The 26,498-nt window shown below is 56.8% G+C and overlaps 1 protein-coding gene across 4 annotated transcripts; it reads right to left on the bottom strand.

Annotated features, from left to right (window-relative positions):
- Window positions 1–35: 35 nt before the first annotated feature.
- On the bottom strand, window positions 36–26,052 carry LIMK1 (LIM domain kinase 1). 4 transcript variants are annotated; one of them, XM_070362390.1, is made up of 16 exons: window positions 25,767–26,052; window positions 23,978–24,074; window positions 16,678–16,816; window positions 16,252–16,361; window positions 14,485–14,691; window positions 8,336–8,441; window positions 8,070–8,236; window positions 6,873–7,053; window positions 6,266–6,352; window positions 5,826–5,957; window positions 5,396–5,455; window positions 4,996–5,061; window positions 4,475–4,631; window positions 1,837–1,892; window positions 1,454–1,611; window positions 36–1,344 (listed from the first exon to the last, which is right to left on the bottom strand). In XM_070362390.1, the coding sequence occupies exons 1-16, from the start codon at window positions 25,819–25,821 to the stop codon at window positions 1,182–1,184; spliced, it is 1,941 nt and encodes a 646-aa protein (XP_070218491.1). In that variant the 5' UTR covers window positions 25,822–26,052; the 3' UTR covers window positions 36–1,181. The 4 variants fall into 4 exon arrangements, with proteins under 4 accessions (XP_070218491.1, XP_070218490.1, XP_070218492.1 ...); XM_070362389.1 differs by having other exon boundaries at window positions 37–1,344; window positions 6,873–7,056; XM_070362391.1 differs by lacking the exons at window positions 23,978–24,074; window positions 25,767–26,052 and adding an exon at window positions 20,389–20,545 and having other exon boundaries at window positions 37–1,344; window positions 6,873–7,056.
- Window positions 26,053–26,498: the final 446 nt, after the last annotated feature.

The raw sequence follows: 26,498 nt of genomic DNA, 5'->3' as shown, positions 1-26,498 counted from the left end.
TTCTTTGGGGCCCCCAGACACACGTCACAATGCGGGATCTGGGGGGGGAGTACGGAATTTATTTTATTATTCTGAGTCTGGGTTTTGTTCCTTAGACGTCCCCATTCCTGGATGGAGATGACTCTTGTCACCTCCCTGAGTCATAGTCCCATGGGCCTGTTTTTGATTGTTTTCCAGGTTCAAAGTGCACTGAGAAGGCTTCACAGTTTTAATACTTCCTAGATGCTCAACTGAGGCACAGTGACAAAATGGCCCCCCACCCCCGCCCGCCGGAAAAAATAAAACCCCAAGCCCCCGGCAGCTGCTGCTGCAGCCGTTATGAAAAAATAATACAAACTCTTCTTAAAAAATAGATTACACAGAAAGAACCCAGAGGACAGAGAGGTGTGGGGAGGGGCAGGGGCTGCTTCAGCCACTGGCAAGGAGCCTGGGGAGAGGCCTGGAGGGGGTGCTGAGATGAACTTCAGGGGGCTGGGAGGCTGGGGGACTCTGCCCAACCACCCTCTGCGGCGCCCCCCAGCAGCTCTGGCCCCCGGACCACGGCTCCCCTCCCCCTCCAGGGACCCTCCCTTCACCCTGAGGCCTGGTACCTGCTTCCCACTAAAGTGGCTTCAATAAAGAAAGGAAAAGACCCAAAGCGAGTCAGGGCTGCTGTCTGGCCCCCGGGACTTTCGCCCCACGGGAGCAGACCTCTCTCCCTTTGGGGTTTGGATAATTATCTATACCTGCTGCTACGGAGACAACCCCCTGGGGGGCTGACGGGCCCCAAATTCCCTGTCTGCTCCCAGGAACACGCATGATGGGCCACAGTCGGGGGGGCGGCCTGTCCTCCAGCCCAGCCTCAGAGGAGCTGCAGACAGCGGAGTGTGCATGGGGGTGGGCCGGGGGGCAGGTGCGGGACAGGGCGCAGCTCACATGGGCCCTCCAGCTCATGCAAGGAGAGGCGGGAGGGGGCGGCCCCACCAAGACAGAGGTAAGGCAGGGTGAGGTGATGGTGTGTGTGAGGCCAGACCAGCTCTGGGGCCGGGGGCAGAGATGGGGCAAGGCAGGGCCCGGCGCGGGGGAGGGTCTGGGTGCCCGCCGCCCCAGTGAGGGCGCCACACCCAGGCCGCCTCCTGTAGAGGAATCCAGTGCCGGCCAGATTCCATGGAGGCGGACAGGGGCAGCCAGGGGCGCTGGGCTCAGTCAGGGACCTCAGGGTGGGCGGGCAGTCCGCTCTCGCCACGCCGGTAGGTCTCCCAGAAGCCCCTGTCCAGCTGCTCCAGCTGTGGGCCCAGCGGCAGGTGGCCAGCCAAGTGCATGTGGAGGGTCTCCAGCCACTGCTCCAGCTTCACGAAGGAGGGCCTGGGTGGGGGTGGGGGGTGGGAGACAGGAGGTGGGGGCATGGTGGGTTCTGGCTCTGCTCGGGAATCCCCCCACCCACACCCCGCCCTAAGCCCCGCATCCCGCTCACCTCTTCTCGGGGTCCAGGTCACAGCAGCGCACGGTAATGGGGAAGAAGCTCGGGGGGCAGTTTGGGGGGCAGTAGCGGTCCAGGAAGCCTCGCACATTGAGGCCGAAATCCATGGTGCGTGGCAGGTAGTCCGGGTCAGCGTTCACTCGCCCAATAATCTGTCCAGATGAGGCCCGGCAGTTACCTGGGGGGCCCTGGGGCTGGGTGCCACCCGGATGGGTTTGAGGGTGGGTCTGGTACCCATCTGACCACGGGGATGCAGGCAGTGGCGGGCAGCCCGTCCCCACAGCCTCCCTGACCTGGGACCCCGTAGGGCTCCAGCCTGCAGCTCAGAGTGCGTGGGGAGGGGGCTGGAGCCAGCTGCCACCCGCCCCTGGGCCTACCTCGCACAGGACGATCCCGAATGAGAACACATCCACCTTCTCATCGTAGCTGCGGCCTGGATGGAGAGACTACGGTTGGCAGGTGCACAGGGCCGGTGGTGCCAGCTGGCGAGGGGGCCAGGCTGGGGACTGCCCGCAGGGGGATGTGCTGACCCATAGGTGGGGACCAGGAGGCAGGTGCTAGCAGCCTCCGCGGGATCAGGCCCTGGGCTCTGACCTTACCTGGGCCCACCCAGGCTGAGCCAGCCTGCTGGCGGGGGAGGGGTGGCTGGTGGCTGATTGAGTGGGGAGTCAGGGTGAAAGCCCTGGGCAAGGGGTTCCAAGTCCAGCTCAGTCACTAACCAACTCTGTGACTCCGGGCATGTCATGGACCCTGTGGTGACCCTGAGAGATAACTGTCAGACCCTCAGAGCCCGTTTGTGCTACTGTTTTTGGAAAGATAAAGAATTGATTTGAAGATACAATTCTAGATCCTGAGATGAGACCACCCTAGATTATCTGGGCAGGTTCTAAATGCCCTCCTGCATGTATACTCACTCAGCTGTGTCCAACTTTTGTGACCCTTTAGACTACAGCCAGCTGGGCTCCTCTGTCCGTAGGGTTTTTCAGGCAAGCATACTGGAGTGGGATGCCATGCCTTCCTCCAGGGGATCTGCCCAACCCAGGGACTGAACCCGAGTCTTTTGCATCTCCTGCAGTGCAGGCAGATTCTTTACCACTGAGCCAGCGTGGAAGCCCCAAAATGCCATCCTAACTGTCTTTATAAGAGAGACTGAAAAGGAGAAGATACACAGGAGGAGGCAGCCATGTGGAAACAGAGGCAGAGATTGGGCCGATGTGGCCACAAGCCCGGAATGCCAGGGTCAGAGCTTAGACAGAGCAAGGAATGGACTCTCCCTTGAAATCCCTGGAGGGAGCAAGGCTCTACTGGATTTCAGACTTCTGCTGCGAGCACTCAGTCTGTGCACATGTTACAGCAGCCTCAGGGACTGATACAGACTCTCTGAGCCTCGGCCTGCCTTAGCTGTAAAATGGGAATAATACCGTCTGCCTAATAATGTTACAGATAATCAGGACAACCACTCTCACTGAATCCTGACTAGTTTACAAATCTTACCCAATCTTCATACCACTTCTTAAAGATAGGGACTCTTTTTGTTTATTTATTTTATTCTTTTTCTTTTCTTCAAGATAGGGACTATTAACACTACTTTACAAGGGCTTCCCTGATGGCTCAGATGGTTAAGAAATCTACCCGCAATGCAGGAGACCTGGGTTCGATTCTTGGGTCGGGAAGATATCCTGGAGCGGGAAATGGCTACCCACTCCAGTATTCCTGCCTGGGAAATTCCATAAACAGAGGCGGCTGGTGGGCTACAGTCCATGGGGTTGAAGGTTCAGACATGACTGAGTAACTAATGCTAACACTTTCACTTTCTTTTACTTTACCAGTTATGTTATTAGGGGGTGGGTTATATTAACTTTGATCAGAGTTGGTGTTAAGGTGACCCCCAGTCTGCCTGTCCTGACCCTGTGTTTGCACATCCCCTGCCTGTGGATGGACTTTATCACCCCCAGTCTGGGCACACACGGGATCAGTGTGTGACAGGCCTGAAAAAACAAATGGGGTGGGAGAAGGGGACTCTGTGGGAGGCCTAATAATGGTCCTGAGAGACCCTACACCCTGTCCAGGGACCGCCTGCTCCTTGGACCCTTGGACCCTGAATGTGCTGCCTTTTACGGGACTTTGCAGGTGTCACTCAGTTAAGGATCTTGCGATGGAGAGATGATCTTGGGTTAGTTGGCTGAGCCCTCTGATCACAAAGGTCCTTGTGAGGGAGAACGGAGAGTCAGGGTCAGGGTAAGAGAGGTGACGGTGGATACGGGTGTCGGAAAGAAGAGACTGTGTGCGCTGCTGGCCTTGCTGGAGGAGGGGCCAGGAGCCAAGGAGTGAGGCTGCCTCTGCAAACTGTAAAAGGGAAGGAAACAGATCCTTCCCGCTCGAGCCACGAGAAGGAATGCAGTCCTGCTGACACTGGACTTTAGCTCAGCGAGCCTGATACTGGACTCCTGACCTCCAGAACTATAGGATAATCTGTGTGTGCGGTTTTAAATTTTTTGGGTGAACCTCATGACATGTAGGGCTTCCCTGGTGGCTCAGATGGTAAGGAATCCACCTGCGATGTGGAAGACCGGGTTTGCTCCCTGGGTTGGGGAGATCCCCTGGAGGAGGAAATGGCTACCCACTCCAGTATTCTTGCCTGGAGAATTCCATGGACAGAGGAGAATTTCATGACAGTGGGCTACAGTCAGTCCTTGGGGTCACAAAGAGTCAGACATGACTGAGTGACTAACATTTTCACTTGTCACTTTCAGTGGGCTCATACTTCCCTGACCAGGGATCAAACCTGTGCCCCTCTGCATTGGAAGCATGGAGTCCTAACCACTGGACCGCCCGGGAAGTCCCTAGGATGATTTGTGTTTTTTAAGCCAAGTTGTGATAATCTGTTGCAGCAGCAAAAGGAAACTTATGTTAGGACTCGAGGAGGAGGAAGAGGCGGCCGGGACCTCTGCCTCCTGCAGTTCCGCCTGGGACCATGCGGCCCCAGGGATGTGCCCTGTGGGGCCCCCGACTCACCATTGATCATCTCGGGCGCCATCCAGTAGGGGTTGCCCACCACCGTGTACCGCTTTTTCCGGTCTGGCTTCTTGAGGCTCCGCAGGTCCTCGGGCTGCGTCTTCTCGTCCACCATGAGCCGCGCCAGCCCGAAGTCGGCCACCACCACATTCTTGTTCTGGGGAGATGGGGAAGCAGGGCCGCGCTGAGACACGCTCCCACCACCACCTGCTCACTCCCTCCTCTGCCTTCTGGGGGCAGCCTGTGGTCTCCCCATCACTGACCCCTAGACCCCGGGCTGCCTGCTCCCACTGCCTCCCACTGAAGTATATCTCCCTGCCCCAAATCTCTTTCAGTAAACCTCCCCTGATTGCCCCAGCCCCATATCCAGGCCCTCCTCCGGGCTGATGCAGCCTGGTGTGGCCCATGGCCACACTGTGGGCCATTCTCTGTGACGGTCACCCTCCCAGCAGACCCCCAACCTGCTAGGAGTGTGGCGGGCGGCAGTCCTGCTGGGCCCTCCTGCAGCCCTGGCTGCTCACCTCACGAACCAGGCAGTTGTGGGAGTTGAGGTCCCGGTGGATGATGTTCATGGAGTGGAGGTAGGCCTGAGGGTAGAGGGGCGTGGAGATGAGGGGGCAGCCGCGCTGAGGGACCCCAGCCACAAGGATGACCCGTCATCCTCCGCAAGGCTCCCATCTTCCCTCCCACTGGGTTCCCTCTGTCCTCTGTTGAAGCTTCCTATGGAATTTAGGAGAATGGTAGAGAATTTTTTTGGCAGGGGTCGGGAGAGGGGGAACTGCAAAGCAAGGCAGGTGGGATCTTAGTTCCCTGACCAGGAATCAGACCCATGTCCCCTGCAGTGGAAGCATGGATTCTTAACCACTGGACCATCAGCGAAGTCCCCACTCCGTGCCGCCCCTGAAATCAGAGCCTACTCACCATCCCAGAAGCGATGTCCTTGGCAAAGCTCACCCTCTGACTCCAGGGGTACTGACTGTCCTGGGGGTGGGGGTGAGGGGGGACAAAGTCCAGGATGAGCCAACAGGGCCACAGGGACAGGACAGTGGGTGAGAAAAGCAGGAGCGGGTGAGCGTCCTGTAGGGGCTGATGATCACCCCCTCACTCTCTACGACACCCCCAACTGTCCCTTCCAAGGGGTGTGGGTGAACAATTCCAAACAATTTCCTGAAGAGCGGCTTTGAGATCAGAGGCTGATCCCCAGTGAAGAGCCTGGGAGACTGGGGCCCAGGGAGGAGCCTCTGGGTCCAGGGTCCCTCGGTGGGAGCGGCTGGGATTGGATGCGGGTGGGGGTGGGGGTGGGGGTGGAGGTGGGGGTGGGGGGGAGGGCGTGGTTCCGCCCAGCACTCACCATGCTCTTGATGATGCCCCGGAGCGTGCCGCCCTTGATGTACTCGGTGATGAAGTTGAGCCTCTTGTCCTTGTAGAGCACCCCGATGAACTTGAGCACGTTCGGGTGTTCCAGGCATCGCATGACCTTCACCTGGGGAGTGGGGTGCAGACAGACTGCGCCCCCATCTTCTCCCGCCCCTCCCACCAGAAGCCGCCATGGGCAGTTCTGAAGGAGGGGGAGTCTCCACACCCCACCCCCTCACTGGGGGTTCCTGCCTCACCTGCCGCCGCCCTGCCCTTTGCTTGGGCTGCCCCCACCCCCAGGGATGTCCCTGCCCCTCTCGCCCTCCTGGCAGAGTCTGTCTTCTTTCGATGAGGGCTTGAGTGTCACTTCCTCCCGGAGCCCTTTGCCACCCACCCCCTCTCGATGGGCAAGGGTGGGGCAGGCCCCTCACCCACCTCCTTGAGGAATGTCCGCTGGGTCTCCTCGTCAAAGCGGATCAGCTCCTTCATCACCATCACCTCGCCCGTCTCTCGGTGCGTCACCTGCATGGGGACACGCGGGGCACGGGCTCTGCTCCAGGCCGCCCCGCAGGAGGCCCACCCCACCCCACCCCAGGCAGATGGACACACGGGGCCAGGGGCTGAGGCCTGGCTGGTGGACATGGCAACCTGGCTGGTGCCTTTTCTATAAACCTGAACCTTCTAGGCTGGTCACTGCCAGAGAACATCAGAGGCAGGAGAGGGCTGGTCGTGAGAGTGTGAAGAGGGTGAGCGGCCCACATTGGGCTGAGTAGAGGGGCCTGGGGGAGGAAGCCTTCAGGGTCAGTCTGGGCTGCCCTCTCATCCCGACTCTGAGAAGCCACTGCCCTACGACCTCCTTCACGCAGTCTACCTACATACGGTAGCTAGCTCGAGGAGGCCCAGGGGAAGGCAAGCCCTGGCCAGGGAGCCTGGAAGCCAGACACCTTTCCACTGTGGCTTCCTGGGGACACTGGTGGGAAGAGGGTGGAGGGCCAACAGGTCACCCCCAGGTGGTCCCCTCCCTCCCTGGCATGCCCCGTACCTTGATGGCCTGGCCGAAGCAGCCCTTGCCCAACACCTCCCCATGGATGAGATCCGAAGGCCGAAAGATGCGGTGCGGCCGGCAGACCACACGGAGAGACTCGGAGCGACCCAGGTCCTTGCGCTGGGAGGCCGGGGAGCCCAGCGAGCTGGCGCCCGGGGACCTGTCAATGCTGCAGCTCCTTCTGGGGAGACACACCAGTGCCAGGTGCCACCGGTGTCAGGTGGGCCCCTGGCCGAGGGCCCTGCCCCTTCCCCCAGCCTGCCATGCCCCACCGATGCCAGTCCATGTAAATCGCCCGTAGTCAGGAAGGGTGGGACCGGGCAGCTCTCCAGGGACCATCATGAGAGCCCTGCCCTGCCCTGATGCGAGCACTCCGTGCCCTGTCTGGCTTGGACTTCCCGTTCAGGAAGGAATGTTTGCCCTTGGCCTTCTCTGCCTGACGACCCTGGATCAGATGCTTTGTCTCCCAGCATTTGAGTCCTGGCCCCGAGGTGCAGAGGCGGACGACCTGCGCAGGACGCCCCTAGGTGGCCCTGCAGGGTGACCTGAGCTCCAAACGGGGGAGGAGGAGACACAGGCCTTCGAGGTCACTGCTTCCTAGTGTAAAGGCTGTCACCCCAGGTGTGCCCCTGACCAGGAGTCCTGAGCAGGCCCCAGAGGGAGTGGCGTGAGGACCAGGCTGTCTCTGGGCTTCTTCTTTGCACCCTTCACCTCCCTTTAAGAGGTGCCCCTGGCCCCTCCAGCCTGGACCACATCACAGCCCTCCAGCTGTCTCTGGTCCTGAGCACCTTTTCGCAAAGGGGACCAGAGTGGTCTCTGTGGGACGCATCACTGTGCTGTGAGACCCTGGCCACCAGCTGCCGCCTCGGAGCCCACCTCTCAACACACACCAGACGCCACAGCATCCTGAGCGCCAGGCCAGCGGCTCCTTGAAGCCAGGGCTCTGGTCCACCCCGGGAGCCCTGTCACCCCTGGCTGGGGGCGCCGCTTCCCCATTTCCTCCTTCTCATTCCCCTTCTTCTTCCCAGCTCCCTGCACCCCTTGCTGGCGTGTTCTTTTTTTTTTTGCAGGGCTGACTTCTCCATCAGACTGTGAGCAACTAGAGGGCAGGGACCACCCCTCCCCACCCCGACTGAGGCCCAGTGTCAGTGAAAGTAACAAGATACAGAGCATCACGGTGCAGGGCTGACTTACAGCACAGGCTTCTGCCGGCCGGAGCTGCCCGCCTCCCCGCTGGGCGTGTGAGCCGGGGAGCCCAGGGGGCTGGGCTCAGACCCCGGCCCATGGCCCAGGCTGTCATGGGGGTCATGTTCCAGAGTCAGCTGCAGCAGGCGGCTGGTTTCCTGGATCAGCAGATCAATCTGGGGAGAGCAGGCGCGTGGACAGGTGAGTCTCAGGTGGTGGCGAGCAGGTACGAAGGCACCACCTCCAACCCCACTTGCCAGACCTGGGACCCGCACCTCGTCCAGGGGCACGTTCCGGATGGGGGTGCCATTGATTTCCAGGATCCGGTCCCCGACATGGATGGAATTCTTCACATCCGGGCTCATGCAGCCTGGGTCCACTCTGTGGGCACAAGGCAGTGGTCAGACCCCTGCCTGCCCCAGGAAGCCAAGGCCAAGGGGATCAGGTCAGGAGTGTGGGGGCAAACCATGCTGTCTTGCATGACTGGTGGGTGGCAGTTGTCCAAAACACCGAAGTCTGGGTGGTGGGAAGAGTTCTACGTTAATTGCAACGCCTGCCATGGGTGGTGGAAAGTACCATGCCCCGAGGTATCTGCCCTGCTATACGAGATGGTCAGGCTTCCCTGGTGGCTCAGATGGTAAAAAAACCCACCTGCCAATGCAGGAGATGCAGTTAGATCCCTGGGTCGGGAAGATCCCCTGGAGAAGGAAATGACTACCCACTCCAGTGTTCCTGCCTGGAAAGTCCCAGGGACAGAGCAGCTGGCAGGCTACTGTCCATGGGGTCGCAGAAAAGTTGGACACAACTTAGTGGCTGAACAGCAACAGCAGCAACAACGAGATGCTCGGGGGCTCCTGTTCAACAGAGCATTGTCTCTGCTACGGAGGGCAGACTTCTCCTTCCAACTGCCTGTGATGCTTGGAGCAGACGAGTGTCAAAGAGGCCTAAGAGGGTCTGGACCTACTGGCTTCCTGCCTGACCCCCAAACATGCCCTGCAAAACGAGCCTAAGGCTCCCACTCCTCCGAGATTGGCAGGAAGGGGTAAGCAGCCTTCCCTGAACCACAGCTACAGGTGAGGTGGGGCTGGTGATTTCCATTAGCTGGCCACGAGCTAAGTCACAGATGGCCAGCTTGCCACACTACTTTGCTTCTTTTAACTCCTCCTGAGTGTTAATGATCTGATTTCATTTTGTCCTCATTAAAGCTCTTCAAGGAATGTTTGTCTCTGCCTTGAGATGCGGAAGGGCTGGGGCAGAGGGATATGGTTGTGGTGGTGGCAGGACAGAAAGGAGACAAGAGCTTTAAGAAAAACAGTCTTAGCAATTTTTCAATTATTGAGAGTATATTCTCACGTGGGGGAGAAGCGCTTCCTTACACAGGGAAGTCAGGTAACAAATGAAGCAGCAAGAACAGAGCTAGAAAAATCATCATTTTGTAGCCATCACAGTAGTAACTGCTATAGGGAAGACTTATCATGAAGGCAAGAACCATTTAGTGAAAGGTGGTTGGGGACAGGATATTTAGACTCAAATCTCACAGACGACTCACTGGTTACACTGCAAAGGGGGAAAAAAAATCCTTTACAGCGGAGAGAGTAGACTGCACTTTAACCAAATAATCGAAGTTGACATCCCCCGTGAAGGGTACACTTTATACCTCCTGTGTCTACCACTAAGATGCACAGAGGAGGAGAGAGCATCAGTTACGCGGGCAAAATGCACGACCCAAATCTAGGGAAGAGGAACCCAAGTGCGGGGGAGGGGGACATCCTCCTAACGACTGACTTGGACTCTTCAGAGATGTCAAGGGCATAAAGGACAATGCAAAGCGGAGGCACTGGCACAGGTTAAAAGAAGCTGAAGACACTTGAGGACAGCATTGTGACGGCTGGCAAAATCCGAGTTCGGGGTTGTATACTGGATAAAAGTATTATATTGATGGTAAATTTCCTAACTGTCATATAGTTGCACTATAGGACACAGTGGGTAATTACATAAAGAGAATTTATGCTTTTATTTTCAGGAGAATGTCTGAAGTATTTGGGGAAAGGATGAGTCAATGGTGCCTACAGCTTACTCTCAAATGATTCAGTAAATAACAGCAATACATGCACATGTGTGTATGAACATATACAAATGAATATATATATATGTTGATACACCCACACCTAGATATACATAGACGAAAACACACATATCTCAAACGTGACAAAAAGTTAAAAATGATGAACCTAGGTAAGGATGTACATGTGCTAAGTCACTTTAGTTGTGTCTGACTCTTTGCAACCCCCTGGACTCTAGCCCCCCAGGATCCTCTCTATGGGACTCTCCAGGCAAGAATCCTGGAGTGGGTTGCCATGCTCTCCTCCCAGGGATGCTCCCGACCCTGTGATTGAACCCACATGCCTTACGTCTCCTGCATTGGCAGGTGGGTTCTTTACCACTAGCGCCATCTGGGAAGCCCGAAAGGGTGTATAGGTATTCAATACACTTATTATTTCAGCAATTTTTCTGTAAATTTGGTATTTTTCAAGATAAAAAATTTTAAAATCGCGACTATATTTTCACAGAGACTTCTTGTGGATCAGTTCAGTTCAGTTTAGTCACTCAGTCGTGTCTGACTCTTTGCGACCCCACAGACTGCAGCATGCCAGGCTTCCCTGTCCATCACCAACTCTGGGAGTTTACTCAAACTCATGTCTATTGAGTCAGTAATGCCATCCAACCATCTCATACTCTGTCGGCTCCTTCTCCTCCCGCCTTCAATCTTTCTCAGCATCAGAGTCTTTTCCAATGAATCAGTTCTTTGCATCAGGTGGCCAAAGTACTGCAGTTTCAGCTTTAGCATCAGTCCTTCCAATGAATATTCAGGATTGATTTCCTTTAGGATGGACTGTTTGGATCTCCTTGCAGTCCAAGGGACTCTCAAGAGTTTTCTCCAACATCACAGTTCAAAAGCAACAATTCTTTGGTGCTCAGCTTTCTTTATAGTCCAACTCTCATGTCCATACATGACCACTGGAAAAACCATAGCTTTGACTAGACAAACCTTTGTTGGCAAAGTAATGTCTCTGCTTTTTAATATGCTATCTAGGTTGGTCGTAACTTTTCTTCCAAGGATATGGCCTTAAAAATATATTTCCTGGACTGCCCTGATAGTCCAGTGGTTAAGACTCTGCACTTCCACTATGGGGTGGCCTGGGTTCAGTCCCTGATCAGGGAACTTGGATCCCACAAGCCGCACGGCTTGGCCGAAAAACCAATAGGAAAGCGTGTATATATATATTCCTTAGACTCTCCGTCTCCCTTGCCTCAGTCTCCTGCTCAAGTAGCGGGGAGGCTGGGGCAAAAATAAATTTAACTTCCCTTTCAATGCTGCTATAAACAAAATACACATAAACAAAATAAAAAGTGGCCAGCTAAGACTCTTCAAACAAACAGTTCAATCTGGCCAGCTGCCTTTCGGCAAGCTGGGATGCTTTTGAGAAGGGTGTGGCCCCTCGCAGACTGCTGGGAAAGCAGACGTTGGCTGGAAAGAATGCTCGCCCAGTGAGGGAGGCAGGGAGGTGGTGTCATTGACTCTCTGTTTCTAAAATTCTGCCTTGCTGTCAGGGTCCAGCTGGTCTGGGAGTTTCCCTGTCTCTCACCAGTCTGTCTGCTTAGTTGTGTGCGGAAGGCAGCTGCTGGCCTGGCTGATGCTCCAGATGGGGCTGGAAACACAGCATCAAGTCCAGCCTCCTCCTCTCCCCCGCTACCCTCTCCACTCCTGCCCCAACCATCTTCACTTCTCACCAGGCACTGGCCTGGTACCCAGCAGGCGTGTGAGAACTGTTCACTGACTCCCAAGGAAGGAACGGTTCACTGACTCCAAGGGGGTAGTTGTCCTACACTCAGACAACTATTTCTCAAGGGTCCTTGAAGGCCCAGGAGAAATATTAGAAGGCTCCAAGGTATCTGACTCCCTCATGGTTTAGACAAAGACTGCGAAGCTCAGAGAAGGCAATGGCACCCCGCTCCAGTACTCTTGCCTGGAAAATCCCATGGACGGAGGAACCCGGAAGGCTGCAGTCCATGGGGTCACTAAGAGTCGGACATGACTGAGTGACTTCACTTTCACTCTTCACTTTCATGCATTGGAGAAAGAAATGGCAACCCACTCCAGTGTTCTTGCCTGGAGAATCCCAGGGACGGGGGAGCCTGGTGGGCTGCTGTCTATGGGGTCGCACAGAGTTGGACACGACTGAAGCGACTTAGCAGTAGCAGCAGCAGCACGAAGCTCAGAGAGGACAAGGAAGCAGCTCAGTGTCACACAGCGTATGAGCCACTGGCTTGGCCCCTTAACTTTCATTTCTTCTTGCATCTCAGGCCTTTTCTACAACCTTTAGAATTTTCTTTAGGGATGATCTGCGGGTATCAAATCCCGTTTTGTCTGCTTTAACATGTCTTTATTTCACCTTCATTCCTTTTTTTAATTTTTAATTGATTTATCTGTTTGTTGTTTTTTGGAGCTGTGCAGGGTCTTCGTTGCAGTGCTGGCTTTTCTGTAGCTGCAGTGTGTGGGGGCTACGTGTTGCAGTGTGCGGGTTTCTCATCGTGGAGCTCAGGTTTCAGGCGCCTGGGCCCAGCAGTTGTGGCTCCCAGGCTCCAGAGCACAGTCTTAATAGTTAAGGTGCACGGACCTAGTTGCTCTGCAGCCTGTGGGATCTTCCCAGATCAGGGATTGAACCCATGTCTCCTGCATTGGCAGGCAGATTCTTTACCACTCAGCCACCGGGGAAGCCCTTTCCTTCACCCTTGAAGGACATTTTCATCGAGTATAGAATTCTGTTTTGTCTTTTTAAAATCATCTGGCTGCGCCACGTCTTAGTTGCGGCATGCAGGATTTCTAGTTGCCTGACCAGGGATCAAACCTGAGCCCGATGCAATGCAAGCTTGGAGTCTCAACCACCAGACCACAGTCAGGTCTTTTTTTGAAGGAAATTTGTTTCTTCCCTATGGCTACTTCTAAGATATATATGTTTTTTGCCTTTGTGGGGTGATCCATGGGTAGATTTCTTATTTTTCTGTTTGGGATTTACTGGGTTTGAGTTTGTGGATTGACATCTTTTATCCCCTCTGGGAAGTTCTCAGCTGTTAAATACTGCCTCTCTCCCATTCTCTCTTCTGGGATTCTAGGTGGATAATTAGATCCACTCACTCTGTCCTCTCTTTCTCTACTTTCTTAGCCTCACTACTTTCTTAAGCCTCTCTACTTTCTTAGTACATCTTAGCCTTTCTTTCTCTACTTTCATCTCGTGTTTCTGCTTCTCACTTCAGCTGTTTAAAACCTTGCTCTACTAGTACTAAACCTGTATTTCACTTCTAGAGGTGCTATTTGGTTCTTTTCCAAATTCATTTGCTCTTTACTCACTTTTCCCAAGCATCTCTTACTTATTAAAACACAGGAGTAAACAGAAAAAGAACACACACGGAGTGTGCGCATTTTACATGGTCTCTGATAATCTCGCTCTCTGCAGTTTCTGTAGGTCTGCTCCTGCCCCGTTGCTGCTGTCGGCTTGTGCTCACAGTGCCTTGTTGCCACACGTGCTCTGTGGTTTTTGACTGACCGGCTCCTATTCCTTGGGACACTCATCTCAGGAAATTCTCTGAAGCCTGGAGGTGGGTCCCACCTGCATCTGCTTCTGTCAGGGCCTAGGGACATTCCCAGTGGAGAAGTACTTTAAACTTTTACAACTTCTCCTGGAGGCTTTTTGAACTACCCAGGCTTGTCAATTTGGTTGGCAAACTCAAGTGTTTGAATTCTCAGGGAAGATTCCTTCTCCCCTTCTGTTCAGGTTCAAATCAGTTTATTTTCCAGTTCTGGGAAGGAGGGGTGGAAATCGCTGGTGGAAGGCACGGTTTATTTCTTGTTCTTCCTCACCTTGAGAGCACTTTGTGGGGGCGGGGGGTGTCCCAACTTTATGGAGAAGGGATAAGTGTTCTCTTACTAGACTCACTTTCCTAGAGCTAGTCGCTTGGGCTTTGAGAGATGCTCAGCCACAAGAAGACTTCAAAAGTGAAACTTAATTCCCTCCCCCCCACCCCTGATTTAGATTTGCCCTCAAGGTATGGCTGCCTTCCATGCTCTGCTGACACCCTCAGGCTCCCTTCTTCACCTGCTCCTGACCTGGTTGCTTCTCTTTCTTGTTTGGTCATGCAGTAAGTAAAGAGAACATTTTAAATATTTTATCTGGCAATTGTTACAGATTTTTTTTCTCTTGGAGGAATGACTGGATCAGACAGCTGGTATAGCAGGTTGTTGGAGCTGGGCTCCATCTGGGCTCACATTTACCCGTTCTCAGTCCCCGCCCGAGTCGGCCTGCCCACCTAAGGCATCCGTGCCCAGAGCCACACCAGCTGCAGCCTTGGCAGCCTAGCCACTCACCCCTGGACGCGGACGGTGTGAGAGTGCTCCGTGCTGCAGCCCGGCAGGCCGTGAGGGGGGTCGATGGAGACCGAGAGGCCACGTTTGCCATGAGCTGAGGCTGGGATGGAGACTAGGGTAACCGTGTGGGGCAGGTGGGAGCCAGGGGAGTCGGGCAGAATCTGCTCGATGACGGGGGTCACCACGGTCTGGTAGTAGCAGTGTCCGCTGCAAGAGCCGCCGGCGGTGGGGACCCAAGAGTGGGAAGAAAAGTGTGTCAGGGCAGTCAGCAGCATCACCCCCCACAATCCCTCAGGCCCGGGCTCTCTTCTCCTTCCACCTTCGCCTTCCTGCTCCCCATGGGAGGAGGAGGGTCTTGGCTGCTTGGTGGGCTGGGAGCAGGCCCTGCCCCTCTCTGGGGCTCAGTCATTCAGGGTTGTCTACACTGTCAGCTGGCCAGGATGAGACCTGGGGATAAATCCCATTTGGGAGGAAGTCATTAAAAGTCCATTTGGGAGCCTCAAAAGCCATGCTGCCCTCAAATCCAGCTTTATCAGTGCTGCCACACTAAAGGATTTCTCTGATCTTTGTCCCTGGTTCCTGCGAAAGAGGCTCTAAATCCTCAGAAGAGGAGTGTGTCTTCTTTTTTCATGAGTCCCTCAACCCACATTTGAGCTAATGTTTTTGGTTTTGCTTTTATCTGTTTTTCTTTCTTTTTCAAAATTTCTATTTAATTGGAGGCTAATTACTTTACAATATTGTGGTGGTTTTTGCCATACATTCACACGAATCAGCCATGGGTGTACATGTGTTCCCCATCCTGACCCTCCCTTCCACCTCCCTCCCCATCCCATCCCTCAGGGTCATCCCAGTGCACCAGCCCTGAGCACCCATGCATCAAACCAAAATTTTTATTTATTTTTTGTCTTTTTTTGAGTTAATGTTAATGAGCCAATTCAGACGGGGGTAGGCGGGTAGGGGTAGGCTGGTCACCAGAAAGACTGACCATGTGATGAGAGGCTGCCATCCTGATCCAGTCTGACCTCAAGGAGCCCAAGTTCAACCCCATGCCCAGTGATTCGGTCAATTACGCCACATAACGAAACTCCAATAAAAACTGTGGTGATGCTGGCGAGGACAGATCACATGTCCTGATTCTATGAGCGGAACGCGTGGAAGCTCTGCATTCCAGACCTCCCGGACTTGCCCTTTGTGTGTCTCCACCTGGCTGGTCCTGATTTTAGCTTTTCAGTCTTGCCTCCTTTGTCAAAGATTAATTGACCACAGGTGCATGGGTTTATTTCTGGGTTTTTATCCTGTTCCATTGATCTGTATTTCTATTTTTGTGCCAGTACCATACTGTTTTGATGACTGTAGCTTTGTAGTATAGCTTTTAGTAAAAACTGTGATTGTGGTGCTCTCCTGAGCTCTGTGAGTCACTGAGTGAAGTATCAAATCTGAGGGCGCTGTGGGGATCCCTGAGTCTGCAGTTGGTTGGTCAGAAGTGTGAGTGGCCTGGGGACCCCTGCACTTGGGTCTGGGGTGTGGGCGGTCTTGCTGGGGATGAGTCCAGAGCTTACAGGGTTAGTGCTCACACTGGTGCCAGAGTTACACAGCAATGATGTCAGGAAGAGAGCTGATGTCTCAGGCTTCCTCCATCTGACTTCGGTGTCTTATTTCCCAGTGGATTCTGCACTGTCACCATGACTGCCCTCTCGCAGAAAGGGGAAGGGCCCTGGCGTGGGAGACCTGGGGGCACGCCAGAATCAGGGAGGGGCTGGCGCTCACCAGTACAGCTTGGAGTGCTCCACCAGAGTGTAGGTGTCCCCGTCACCGATGAAGGTTCCGCATGTGAGGCAGATGAAGCATTCGGGGTGATATTTCAGCTCCCCGGCCACCTGGAAGCAAGTGTGTGTGTGTAGGGGGAGGCATGCAGGGAAGGGGACCACAACCCAGCTCAGAGGTTCCTTCAGCCCCTATAGCTTCTCCCCTTTGCCTCCTCTCAGAAGGGCAGCCCCAAACCAACTTGGGGGCAGAGCTGGCTCCACAGATGGGGACTGAGGGATACAGACAGACACACAGGCTCAGGAGGCACTGGGGAATCAGAAAACCAGTGAAAAGAACAAGAGAGATGATGGGAGAGAGATCTGGGGCAGGGAGTAACCTGTGAACACATACACACACCCACCAGGTAAGGTTGGGGGGCGTACTTACCATGACCAGCCCCTTGGTGATGTGCTCTGAGCATCCGTGGCAAGACTCGCCATAGCGGGCCCAATAGTCCTTCTTGCAGAAGAGCTGCCCATCCTTCTCGTAGTACTGGTGCGAAAGGGAGGCACTGCATTCGCAACACCTGGGTGGAAGGGGAGCTGGGACTCAGAGGGGCCCACCCTTTCCCCCCACACCTGGGCCCTGCCAGTCTCCAGGCAGCATTAGAGAAAGGTGTGCTCTCTGGATGGAGGCAGCCTGCTCTGGGCACAGGGCTTGGTGAGTGGACTCAGGGATGGATTTGGTGACCACCCCATTCCCTCCACCATGGTCCCTCGGCCAGAAGCCTTGGTCCTGTGTGCAACCTCAAATCACAACCCCCGTGCCCCCACCACAGCAGTTCTGCACCCAAAGTGTCCGGTCCACCTGCTAGCCCTGGGGTGAGAAGTGCTCCTCATCTGAGGCCCCCATCCCCTGTCGTGCAAGGAAGAGGGCCAAGTGTGGGCAGAAGACTTACTTTCAGGCCCAGGGAAGAACCTGGGAGCCCAGGACTCATGTTGCGGGGAGCACTGGAACAAACTGTGAGCCCCACTCATCTAGTCTAGTCTGCTTCTTCTCCCTTCTTGTCCTCCTATTCCCAGCAATGGGGAGGCTGCTGATGTAAATGGAGGTGTCTTTTTGGAGCTGTGAAGACCTATTAAGTGCTCACATCTTTCGATTAAAAAAAAAATTAATTGGAGTATAGTTGTTTTACAATGTTCTACTGGTTTCCGCTGTACAACGTGAATCAGCTGTAAGTATACACATATCCCTTCCTTCTCGAGCCTCCCTCCTACCCCCCCATCCACCCCCTAGGTCATCACAGAGCATCGAGCTGAGCTCCCTGTGTTTCGCAGCAGCTTCCACTAGCTATCTGTTTTACACATGGTAGTGTATAAGCGTCAAAGCTGCTCTCTCGCTTCATCCCACCCTCTCCTTCCCAGGTGTGTCCACAGTCTGTTCTCTTCGTCTGTGTCTCTATCCTGCCCTGCAAATAGGTTCATCAGTACCATTTTTCTAGATTCCACAGATAAGTGTTAATATATGATACTTGTTTTTTCTTTCTGACTTACTTCACTCTGTATGACAGGCTCACCTTCTTGCTTAAATTTACTTAGTCCTCACAGGCTACCATGAGGCAGGCATGGCTATCCCCATTTCTAGAGACGAGGCAGATGAACTTGAGAGGGTCTGTTCCACCCAGGGTCATACAGATGGGCAGCACAAGCCCCACGAATATGTTCCCAGTTGCACTAAGATAGAAGGCAGGAGTTCAGCTCAGTGTAGACCAGTCAGTTAGCTAAGACAAGGAAATCTCCTGGCTTCCTAGACTCCAGCCAGCCCCATGGGTGCTGCCGGTAACAGGAACAGGGTTTGGCATAGGGAGCAGGGAGGCCTGGCTGGTGGAGCCCCTGAAGGGCAGGTGCAGAGAAATGAGGTACAGGTTTCTTCCTAGGCACAACTCCACAGCCAGGAGCTAGACCGGCACGCCTGGCTTCTTTACACTCAAGGGTCCTGGTGGGGTGGGGACCAGCAGCCCAGCTAAGCCAGGGTGAACAAATCCAAGAATGGACTCTGAGTGACCAACAGCCCCTCCACCCTGGGCATGAGCCCTGCTGGGTTTGTAGAGCTTGACCGGGGTCCTGGCGTGCACAGGTATGTCTGAGCTGTGGACATGCCATGCAGAGAACTGCTAGGGAATCCGTCCAGCTCTGCTGCTGTCTGGGTGCTCTGCATGATGTGCCAAAGTCACACAAGGATAGAAGGACCAGGCTTAGAGCTCCTAGCTCGGTGCAGGAACAATCTAGGAGAGAGGAGGGCAGGATAGACTGGGACTGGGTCAGAGAGCCCCGTGCCCCAGGCAGCCGGGGAGGCCTCCACTCTATTGTAGCCTGCAGAGTGGCAGGGCTCATTGACTGTGCTCCATAACTGCTCCTGAACTAGGCAACTGGCGTGGGGGGGGTCGGGGGGGGTGGAGGAGGAGGAGGAGGAGGAGGAGAGAGGGGACAGCAACCAGAGCGCTGATGGGACGCTGTCCCTTTAAGAGGATCCAGCAGGTTCCCTGCTGTCTGGGAGCCTCAAGGGAGGCGCTGGGGACCACAGCTCAGGGCTTTGGGTGGGGGCGGGTGGCAGAGGAGCACAAAATGCCCAGGTTTTGAAACCTCCAATGGTGGGCGGAGGGGACAAGGAAAGCTCCTGGAGGCAGCGCTGGGATGTGGGAGGCGGCGCTGCGGCGGAAGCGGCTGGACCAGAGCCATGACGTCATCAGGCGCCCCCGCGGCCCTTCCTGCCCCGACACTCGCGGCCCCTATGGTGGGTGGACGTCTTACCGCAGGGTGGGCGAGGGCAAGGAACTTACCGAGCCAGGGGGCGGGAGGACGCCCAGGGTGGGGAGGTCCCTAGGGGAAGTCCCTAGCGCAGCCCCCGGGGGGCTCTAACCCAGCGCGGAAGGGAAGGTGGCGGCCTGAGAGCGGGCTCCGCACAGAGGCGGGGCGCTCCCGCCCCGCACCCCGATCCGGGAGTCACTGCGCCCTTCCACCGCGTCACGGGAGTGTCCCCGCGGGAGTCTCACCCGACTCCGGGCGGCTGGAAGCCCCCTCCCCCGCCCCAGTGGGCGGGACAGCGGCAGTCACCTTCCTCCAGGGCAGAGACTGCTCTTCTGCCGGAGAACTACTTCGCTCACGCACACACACTCAACACTGCAGCAGCCCTGGAAGACGCGACTGTTGATTCACTCACGCGTTGAGACTGCAGTCAGCTCCCCAATAACCACTTCCTCGCAGCCTGCTCCGATGCCCCACCACGGGCTCCCCACGCTGCCTGCATCCCCCCAGCCTCTGCCATTATAACCTGCCGGCTCTCTGAGGTCCCAGGCCAGGCACCTTTAAACGGTGCTCGCCGCTCGCGGAGAACATAAGTGTTTCCGTCAGCCTGGAGCAGTTCTCATCCGCCAGCGTCCTCGGACTGCTCCCAGGAGCCTGGGGCTCAGCTTCTACCTCGGCCAGGGGACCTCCACCTCAGAGAGCGGACCCAGCCTAGGGTCACACAGAGGCTTAGTGGCCGGCCCCCTGGGGCCTCGGTGGACTCTGCTGATGGCAGGCACACAGGAGCCCCTGACCCTGGGCATCCCCTCATCCCTCAGGCCCCTACCTGGGCAGGAGCCAGAGGAGGCAGGTGGGGCAGGTCATGTCCCTACAAAGGGTGTCCAGAGAGGAATATCCAGGATACTGTACCTTCCCTGAGAGCAGGCAATGGCAGAGCCAACCTTGGGCAGGAGAGAAGGGCACTGGGGGTGGGGTGGGGTGGAGTGGGGGGGGCTGAACAGGCCAGGCTGGGAAACCGGGATGACCCCCTCAAGGAAAGAGCAATCCCTCCCAGGGGTGCCCTCTACCCAGAATCATATTTCTGGATACCAAGGGTGCAAAAGAGCAGCTGGGGGACCAGCCTGATGGGAACCTGTACCAGAAGGGCCAGGGGCCGCAGCCTCGGCCTGCTTCCCCCTCGACCAGCAGCCAACAGTGACCAAGGAGTTTCACTTCTCCTGCCCCAGAACCCGGCCTCAGGTGGGTCTGTCCCACCGTGGCCTCCGGCCCCAGCAGGCCCCAGCCGGCCCCAGCCCTCACACCGCAGGCCCTGCCTGAGGCCTGGGACAGGACAGGAGGGGGGCTTTCCACTTACTTGGCCCTTCTGATGAAGACACGCCGTCTTCTCAGGGGGGAGGCCAGCATCCTGCGCTGCTGCCTATCTCTGGGTCCCCCGGAGGCTGCGGGGAGCGCAGGGGTGGGCCGACAGAGCTGCTTCCCCGTCCCACTCCAGGCACTCAGGATTGGAGGCTGCCGAGGGAGGGGCGAGCGTGGCCACGAGGCAGGGGAGGAGGATGCGGCAGTGTGGGTGCTGGCGGACCTGGTCTTAGCTCAGAACAGGAAGCAGCTGAAGGCCCTACTGCCTGGGCTCTGGTGCAGATAGGGAGGCCTGGCTGCCACCCTGCCCTCAGCCCTGCACATCAGAGAAAGGCACCCTCCACAGCCCGCAGCCTCTTTTTTTTTTTTGGCCTTGCTGCATAGCTTGTGGAATCTTAGTTCCCTGACCAGGGATCGAACCTGCACCCTCTGCATTGGGAGTGTGTGTGTGTGTGTTCAGTCATATCTGACTTTTTGTGACCCCATGGACTGTTGCCTGCCAGGCTCCTCTGTCCATGGAATTTTCAGGCAAGAATTTCCTGAAATTCTTGCCATTTCCTCCTCCAGGGGGATCTTCCCGAACCAGGGATCGAACCCGTGTCTCTTGCATCTCTTGCCTTGGCAACTGGATTCTTTACCACTAGCTCCACCTGAGAATCCCTCACTGGGAGTGTGGCATCTGAACCATTGGACTGCCTGGGAAGTCCCCCTTGGCCTCTGCTTTGAAAGGCTCTGGGTACTCTCTGGGGACAGGGAGCAGCTGCTTCTTCCGGTGCTGCCCCCAAGGGAACAGAGGTTGACTTCCACGAACAGTCTATCCTCCTTCCCTGAAAGTCCCCTGAAAAGGGGGGGGCATCCCAGCCCAGGCTCCGGCCCCCAGTGCCAGCTGCGCACTGAGCTCTCGCCCTCCAGGCCCCACCAGCCTCCAGGGAGATGTTACCAGAGTTACAGCAGCCCTGGGGCTCCTGCACCATGCTTTTCTGAGAATGGACCTCCCGGAGGCAACAGCTGGGCCAAAGGAAGCCTGGACCACCCTGGGCCTGGCCCCAACCTTCTAGAAGGCTGGGACAGAGAAAGGGGGTGGCCCTGCCGTGACAGCGACCCCTAGTGCTAACGCCAGAGGCATTCCGTGGGCCCACAGCAACCCTCCCACTGCGAGGCCTTGAAGCCCAGGGGCTAACACTTCCAGGGGGCCCAGCAAGCAGTCCCTCCTTTATGAGCTGCTTTCCTGTCATGGGCGTGAGGACTGGTGGCCTTAACCAGGTTTGGGGGCTGTTGGGAGAACCACACGGCGTGGGGCCTGAAATGCTGTGGGAGTCATGGAAGCAGGGGAAGCCACGACTCTTACTGCCTGTGGGCCCCTGCCCCATTGTGGGAGCCTTCCCTGTGGCCCCACCACACCAGGGACAAACCCAACGTGCCCCCTCCCTACTGTCCCCACCTGGGGCCTCCCTCCTCTGCTGGTGAACAGGGCAGGGACCCCTCCCAAGTTGGGTTCCACACGTCCTGCCCCACTCTGCCCTTCTGTGGCTTCTGCAGGCGCACTCTTGCCCCTTCCCCACGTCTCCCAAGACTCTCCCTCCCTCCCCACCCCACACACAGGGACCCCCAAAGTTCTTCCCTTGATTTCTCTCAGCCTCATCTCAATCCCCTCTGCCGGCCCTCAGTGGGCTGATTTCTCTGATCTCTCCGCCTGGGACTGGTCTCAGATCACCTCGGCCAGCTGTGGGCAGGGCAGGGCCACTCTGGTTAACCTACTGCTTCTCCAACTCAAAGAGAACAGGGCATGACTCATGGCCAACTTGGCCCCCAGCTCCACCAGACCCAACGGACCACTCGTCTCCTTTGCACCCGGGGGTGCAGAACCAAATGGCTTAGATTAGTGTGCCCCTGCCACTCACCAGCCCCCAGCTCCTCCCCCATGGTCCCTGACTTCTTCAACTCTGCAGTGACTTGGAGTGAGACAGATACAGGTTCGAGTCCCAGCTCCGCTGCTGCAACTTTTGGTAAGTTACTTGATTTCTCTGAGCCTCCGTTTCTAACATGGAAATTGGGCAAATGATGGTACCTCCTACAGTTGTGGTGAAGGCTTGAGGACATGACATCCAGGAGTCACTGATGAACAGTGGCTAATATGACTAACTTGCCAAATAGCGTCCCTTTCAGATCTGAAACTCTCTCTGCTCTGAGTCACTGTCCCAGGTCGGGTCTTATGAGCACAGATCCCTGAACCACTGTGACAGTCCCTTCCCTGTCACCTGACCACCATCTGCCCACTGGAATGGCACTTTTCAGTAGCACTTCTGCTCACAACCCTCCCCTGCTTCCTGACACTCTCCGCTGGCTCCCTACTGCCTTCAGAAGCTCCTTATCTTGGCATTCAGGGCCCTTCACACATCAGTCCTAACTTTGCCTCCTCATCACATCCCTCGACTCACTCTGTCCAACCAGATGAGCTGTTCCCATGCCTCAGCTGCTGGCACTGTTCCCCATTCCCTGTCTTCGTGCATGTGGTCTTCTCTGCCTGTTCAGAGCCCCGTTCCTCCTCGAATGCCTCCTTCTGAACACCTGATTGGGAAGCCCAGGACATGGAACCCACCTCACCTCTCCTCTGGGCTCCCCAGCCAATGTTCATTTCACCCCTGCGGCTGTGTGTCTTTGGTCAAGAGAATTAACCACTCTGTGTCCCAACTAAAGGAGACCACACATATCCAACTATACAGAGTCCTTAAACCAGTGTCCAGCCCTTGCTAAAGTGTGGAAAATATTAGAAATTATTTTTAAAACATAAAAAAAAAAAATCCTTGTTGGCGGCTCCCAGTGCCCAAATTTAACCCTTTGTTCAGCTGGTGGTAGTTGCCCTGACCCCAGCAGGGCCTCCCCAACTTTACCTCCCTTCCTTTTTGGTGCTTTTCTGCCTGAACTCTGCTGGCCACTGACTGGGCCAGGCCCCGTCACCATTCATTCTACCATTCATTCATTCTGCACCTGCTGGGCTCTCTGTCTAGAATTGCTTCCTACCACACTTCTCCACCTGGGAAATCTCCCATCCTTTGGACCCCAGCTCAGGCCCCACAGGGCTCTCTAAGGCCCGCCTCTGGCCTTGTTTCTCAGGATGGTGGTACTGGATTGCTGGGCCACCTCTGCGTCCCCACGTGCACCACCACAACCCTGATCCTTCTCTCCTATACTTGGGAGTTGGTGTCCTGGACGGAAGGGACTGGTCTTCCTGGTTAGGCATCTTTGCAAGCAGCCTGGGGCCACGACGGGGGCCCGTCTCCTCCCAAGGCCTGCTTGGTCTGCCTCTTCTCCCTGAAGCACCAGCATCCAGAAGGTAAGGGTGGATCACCCTCCACTCCCCTGCCTGCCAAGGTGCCATCAGGCCTTGGGATTATCAGCATAAATGCAGGTCTCTCCTTTTCTCTCTTCAGAGGTGTAGAATGACAAAAAAGAGAGGCCTCCAGGGAGCTTCTAAGCCAGATGCCCCATTTTACAGATGGGAAACTGAGGCCCAGGACCAGAGAGAGATCCCCCTGCCTCTGGCAAGCCTTTTTTCGGGCACCCCAGCCCCCACTAGCCTGCCCTACCTGAAGCAGTCTGCGTGCCAGTCAGCATTCAGGGCCTGGAGGTACTGGCCATCGTAGATCCTCTGGCCGCAGCTCGCACACACGGGCAACTCGCTTCCTGCAGGGGTGGAAAGGGCATTAGGAACCATACTCAGGAGGGGCCATTTGCTGTAGGCCTGGCCTGCCTCGCTGGACCCCATGTACACCTCCACAAAGCCCCCTGTACACACGCAGCACCCAAGCTGAGCAGTGTCCGTGCAGAGCAGGAGACAGAATGAGAGTTGCTGAGACCATGGCTCAGTCTCCAAGCCCCCCGGGCCTCAGTTTCTCTCTATGTAAGCTAAGGAGGAGGTAGCAGAGGTCCACCCCCCAGCAAGAGCATTCTTCAGCTCAGGCTCTGGCAGTGTAAATGTGAAAAAAGAAAGCAGCATGATTTAGATGGAAGGCAGTGGCTGACACTCTCGTCACAGCCCCTTCTCCTCTGCTGCCTGCCCAGGAAGAGGAGCTCTTTTGAAGGGCAGGGAGTGGACAGCACTAAGTTGGTGCATCCTGTATTAAAGACCCCTGGAAGGCTTGGCTATGCCCTGGCCTCACAAGGGGCCAGGGCCTCAGTGCTGAGCTCCCAGATACCTGCTCCCAGGGAGGCCTGGCACCTCTTTAAGCTGGGCCACTAGGCATGCTTAGTCATCCTTGGGGCCTGGCACCCTCGGAGCAGGGTGGGCCCTGCAAGATCTCCCAGCTTGCCCCTTCCCATTGCACAGATGGGAAGACTGAGCCCTGGACAAGATAAAGCTTGCAAGGTCACCAACCAGGCTCCAAGGCCACAGCCTGCCCCTTCAAGAGGACTCAGGGACCTAGGAGCTTCCGTAAGGTGGCTCCAAGTGGGCCTTCATGGACCTGGGGGGAGGGCAGGGCTGGAGGAGCTGGCAGAGTAGAAGCTTTGTTGGACCAGGTGGGCCCATGAGATGGCTCAGAGGAGGAACCCCAGGAAAGGAGACGCTAGGGAGGGAATCGTGGGGATCTTCCTACCGGAACTGTCCTGCAAACCCAAGCCTTGGACCGTAGTAGGTGAAAAGGGCAGAAGAAAGACTAATCATCCTCCCAGTCAAGACTGACAGCAGGCAGTGGGTTTGGTGCAGGGAGGGGGTGGGGTGGGGGCCGCTGCCCACAACAAGCGGCGGACTCATATCTCTGCTCTGCCCATCCTGCCCCTAGATTCCCAGGCACGCCAACTATGCGGGGGCCAACTGTACAAACAAGGAAACTGAGGCCCAGAAGGTAGCGCCTGGCTCAAGGTCAGAAAGCCGGCCCAGACTTGGGGCTGCGATTCGGACGCAGGGCTGCGGCTTTCCCAACGACTCTTTCTTCCAAGGGCCGGTTAGAGACGCGATAAGGGGTGGCCCAGGGCGAGCCTGGGATGGACACAGCACGCGCGGATGGAGGCCAGGGCCGGGTGGGCTGTGCCCGGGCTTCCTCCGGGGTGGTCGTCGGTCGGAGGATGGGAGAAGGCGGGGATGAAAGGGAGGAGGGGGCTCTCCGCCAGCGAGGGGTGGAGGGAGCATCTCACCGGGGCCGAGGAGGGGAAAACGGGATGGGATCTTTCCAGGGAGGGGCCTGCGGGCTTCTGAAGGACGAGCTCATCCCGGACGACACAGGGGCGCGGCCTCGCCGCAGACCCGGCCTCCGCGGCGGGCAGGCCCGGCCCCCTCCCCGCGCCCGGCCCCCCTTGCTTCTCCGTCTCCCCCCCAGCGCAGCGTCCCCGCCCGCCCGGCCCCCAGGTCGGCGCCACCGCCGCCCGCATCCCGCGCACCTTCCTCTCCCATACGTTCTTCCCTCCAGGTACAACAAAGTAGCGTCAACCTCATGCACTCGGCGGGGGGCGGGGCCCGGCGGGTCTGGGGCTGGGGGCGGCCCGGGCCCCGCGCGCTCGCCCGCAGCCGCCGCCGCCGCCGGCCAGGGAGGCAGGGGCGGAGAGCGCGGGCCGGGCCGGGCCGGGCTGGGCTCGGGGCTCGCGGCACCGCCGCCGCCGCGTTTCGGATACCGGCTCCGGCAACCACTCCGCACCGCGGCGGCCTGGGGAGCGAGCGGAGGGGCGGACCGGGGCGGGGCCTCCGAGCTGCGGCACGGGGGCGGGGCGGGGCGCCGGCGAGCTGCGGAACGGCCCTGCGCGGCCCCGCCCCGCCCGCAGCCCCGCCCCGCCAGCGACCACGCCCCCTCCCCGCCGGGCCCCGCCCCACTCCTCCTTTCATTCATCTTTCCCAGAGCGATAGCACTCCTCCGAGTCCCTAGGCAAATCCGGAATCCGAAAACTGCGGCTTAGGTGGGATGTGTGCTCTGATGCAGCAACCTAGAGGGTGTAGAAGCCGCAGTTGTTCAGTCGCTCAGTCGTGTCCGACCCTGTGACCCCATGGACTGCAGCACAGCTTCCCTTGTCCTTCACCATCTCCCGGAGCTTGCTCGAACTCGTCCGTTGAGTCGGTGATGCCATCCAACCATTTCGTCCTCTGTCATCCCCTTCTCCTCCTGCCTTCAGTCTTTCCCA

Source organism: Bos mutus, chromosome 25 (genome assembly GCF_027580195.1).
Source record: "Bos mutus isolate GX-2022 chromosome 25, NWIPB_WYAK_1.1, whole genome shotgun sequence".
Lineage (NCBI taxonomy): Eukaryota > Metazoa > Chordata > Mammalia > Artiodactyla > Bovidae > Bos > Bos mutus.
The sequence above is the reverse complement of the archived record's forward strand: the minus strand, read 5'-3'. Positions and strand labels throughout refer to the sequence as shown.

Bases quoted from the DNA above. Each gene is read 5' to 3' on its own strand.
- LIMK1 (XM_070362389.1), bottom strand. From the start codon at position 25,821: ATGAGGTTGACGCTACTTTGTTGTACCTGGAGGGAAGAACGTATGGGA. The intron at 8,237-8,335 runs GTGCGGGTCCCA...TGCTCTCCCCAG, and splicing joins GGAACGTGCCCCTGGACGAG to ATTGATCTGCTGATCCAGGA. The intron at 4,632-4,995 runs GTGAGCAGCCAG...CCATCTCCCCAG, and splicing joins ACAACTGCCTGGTTCGTGAG to AACAAGAATGTGGTGGTGGC.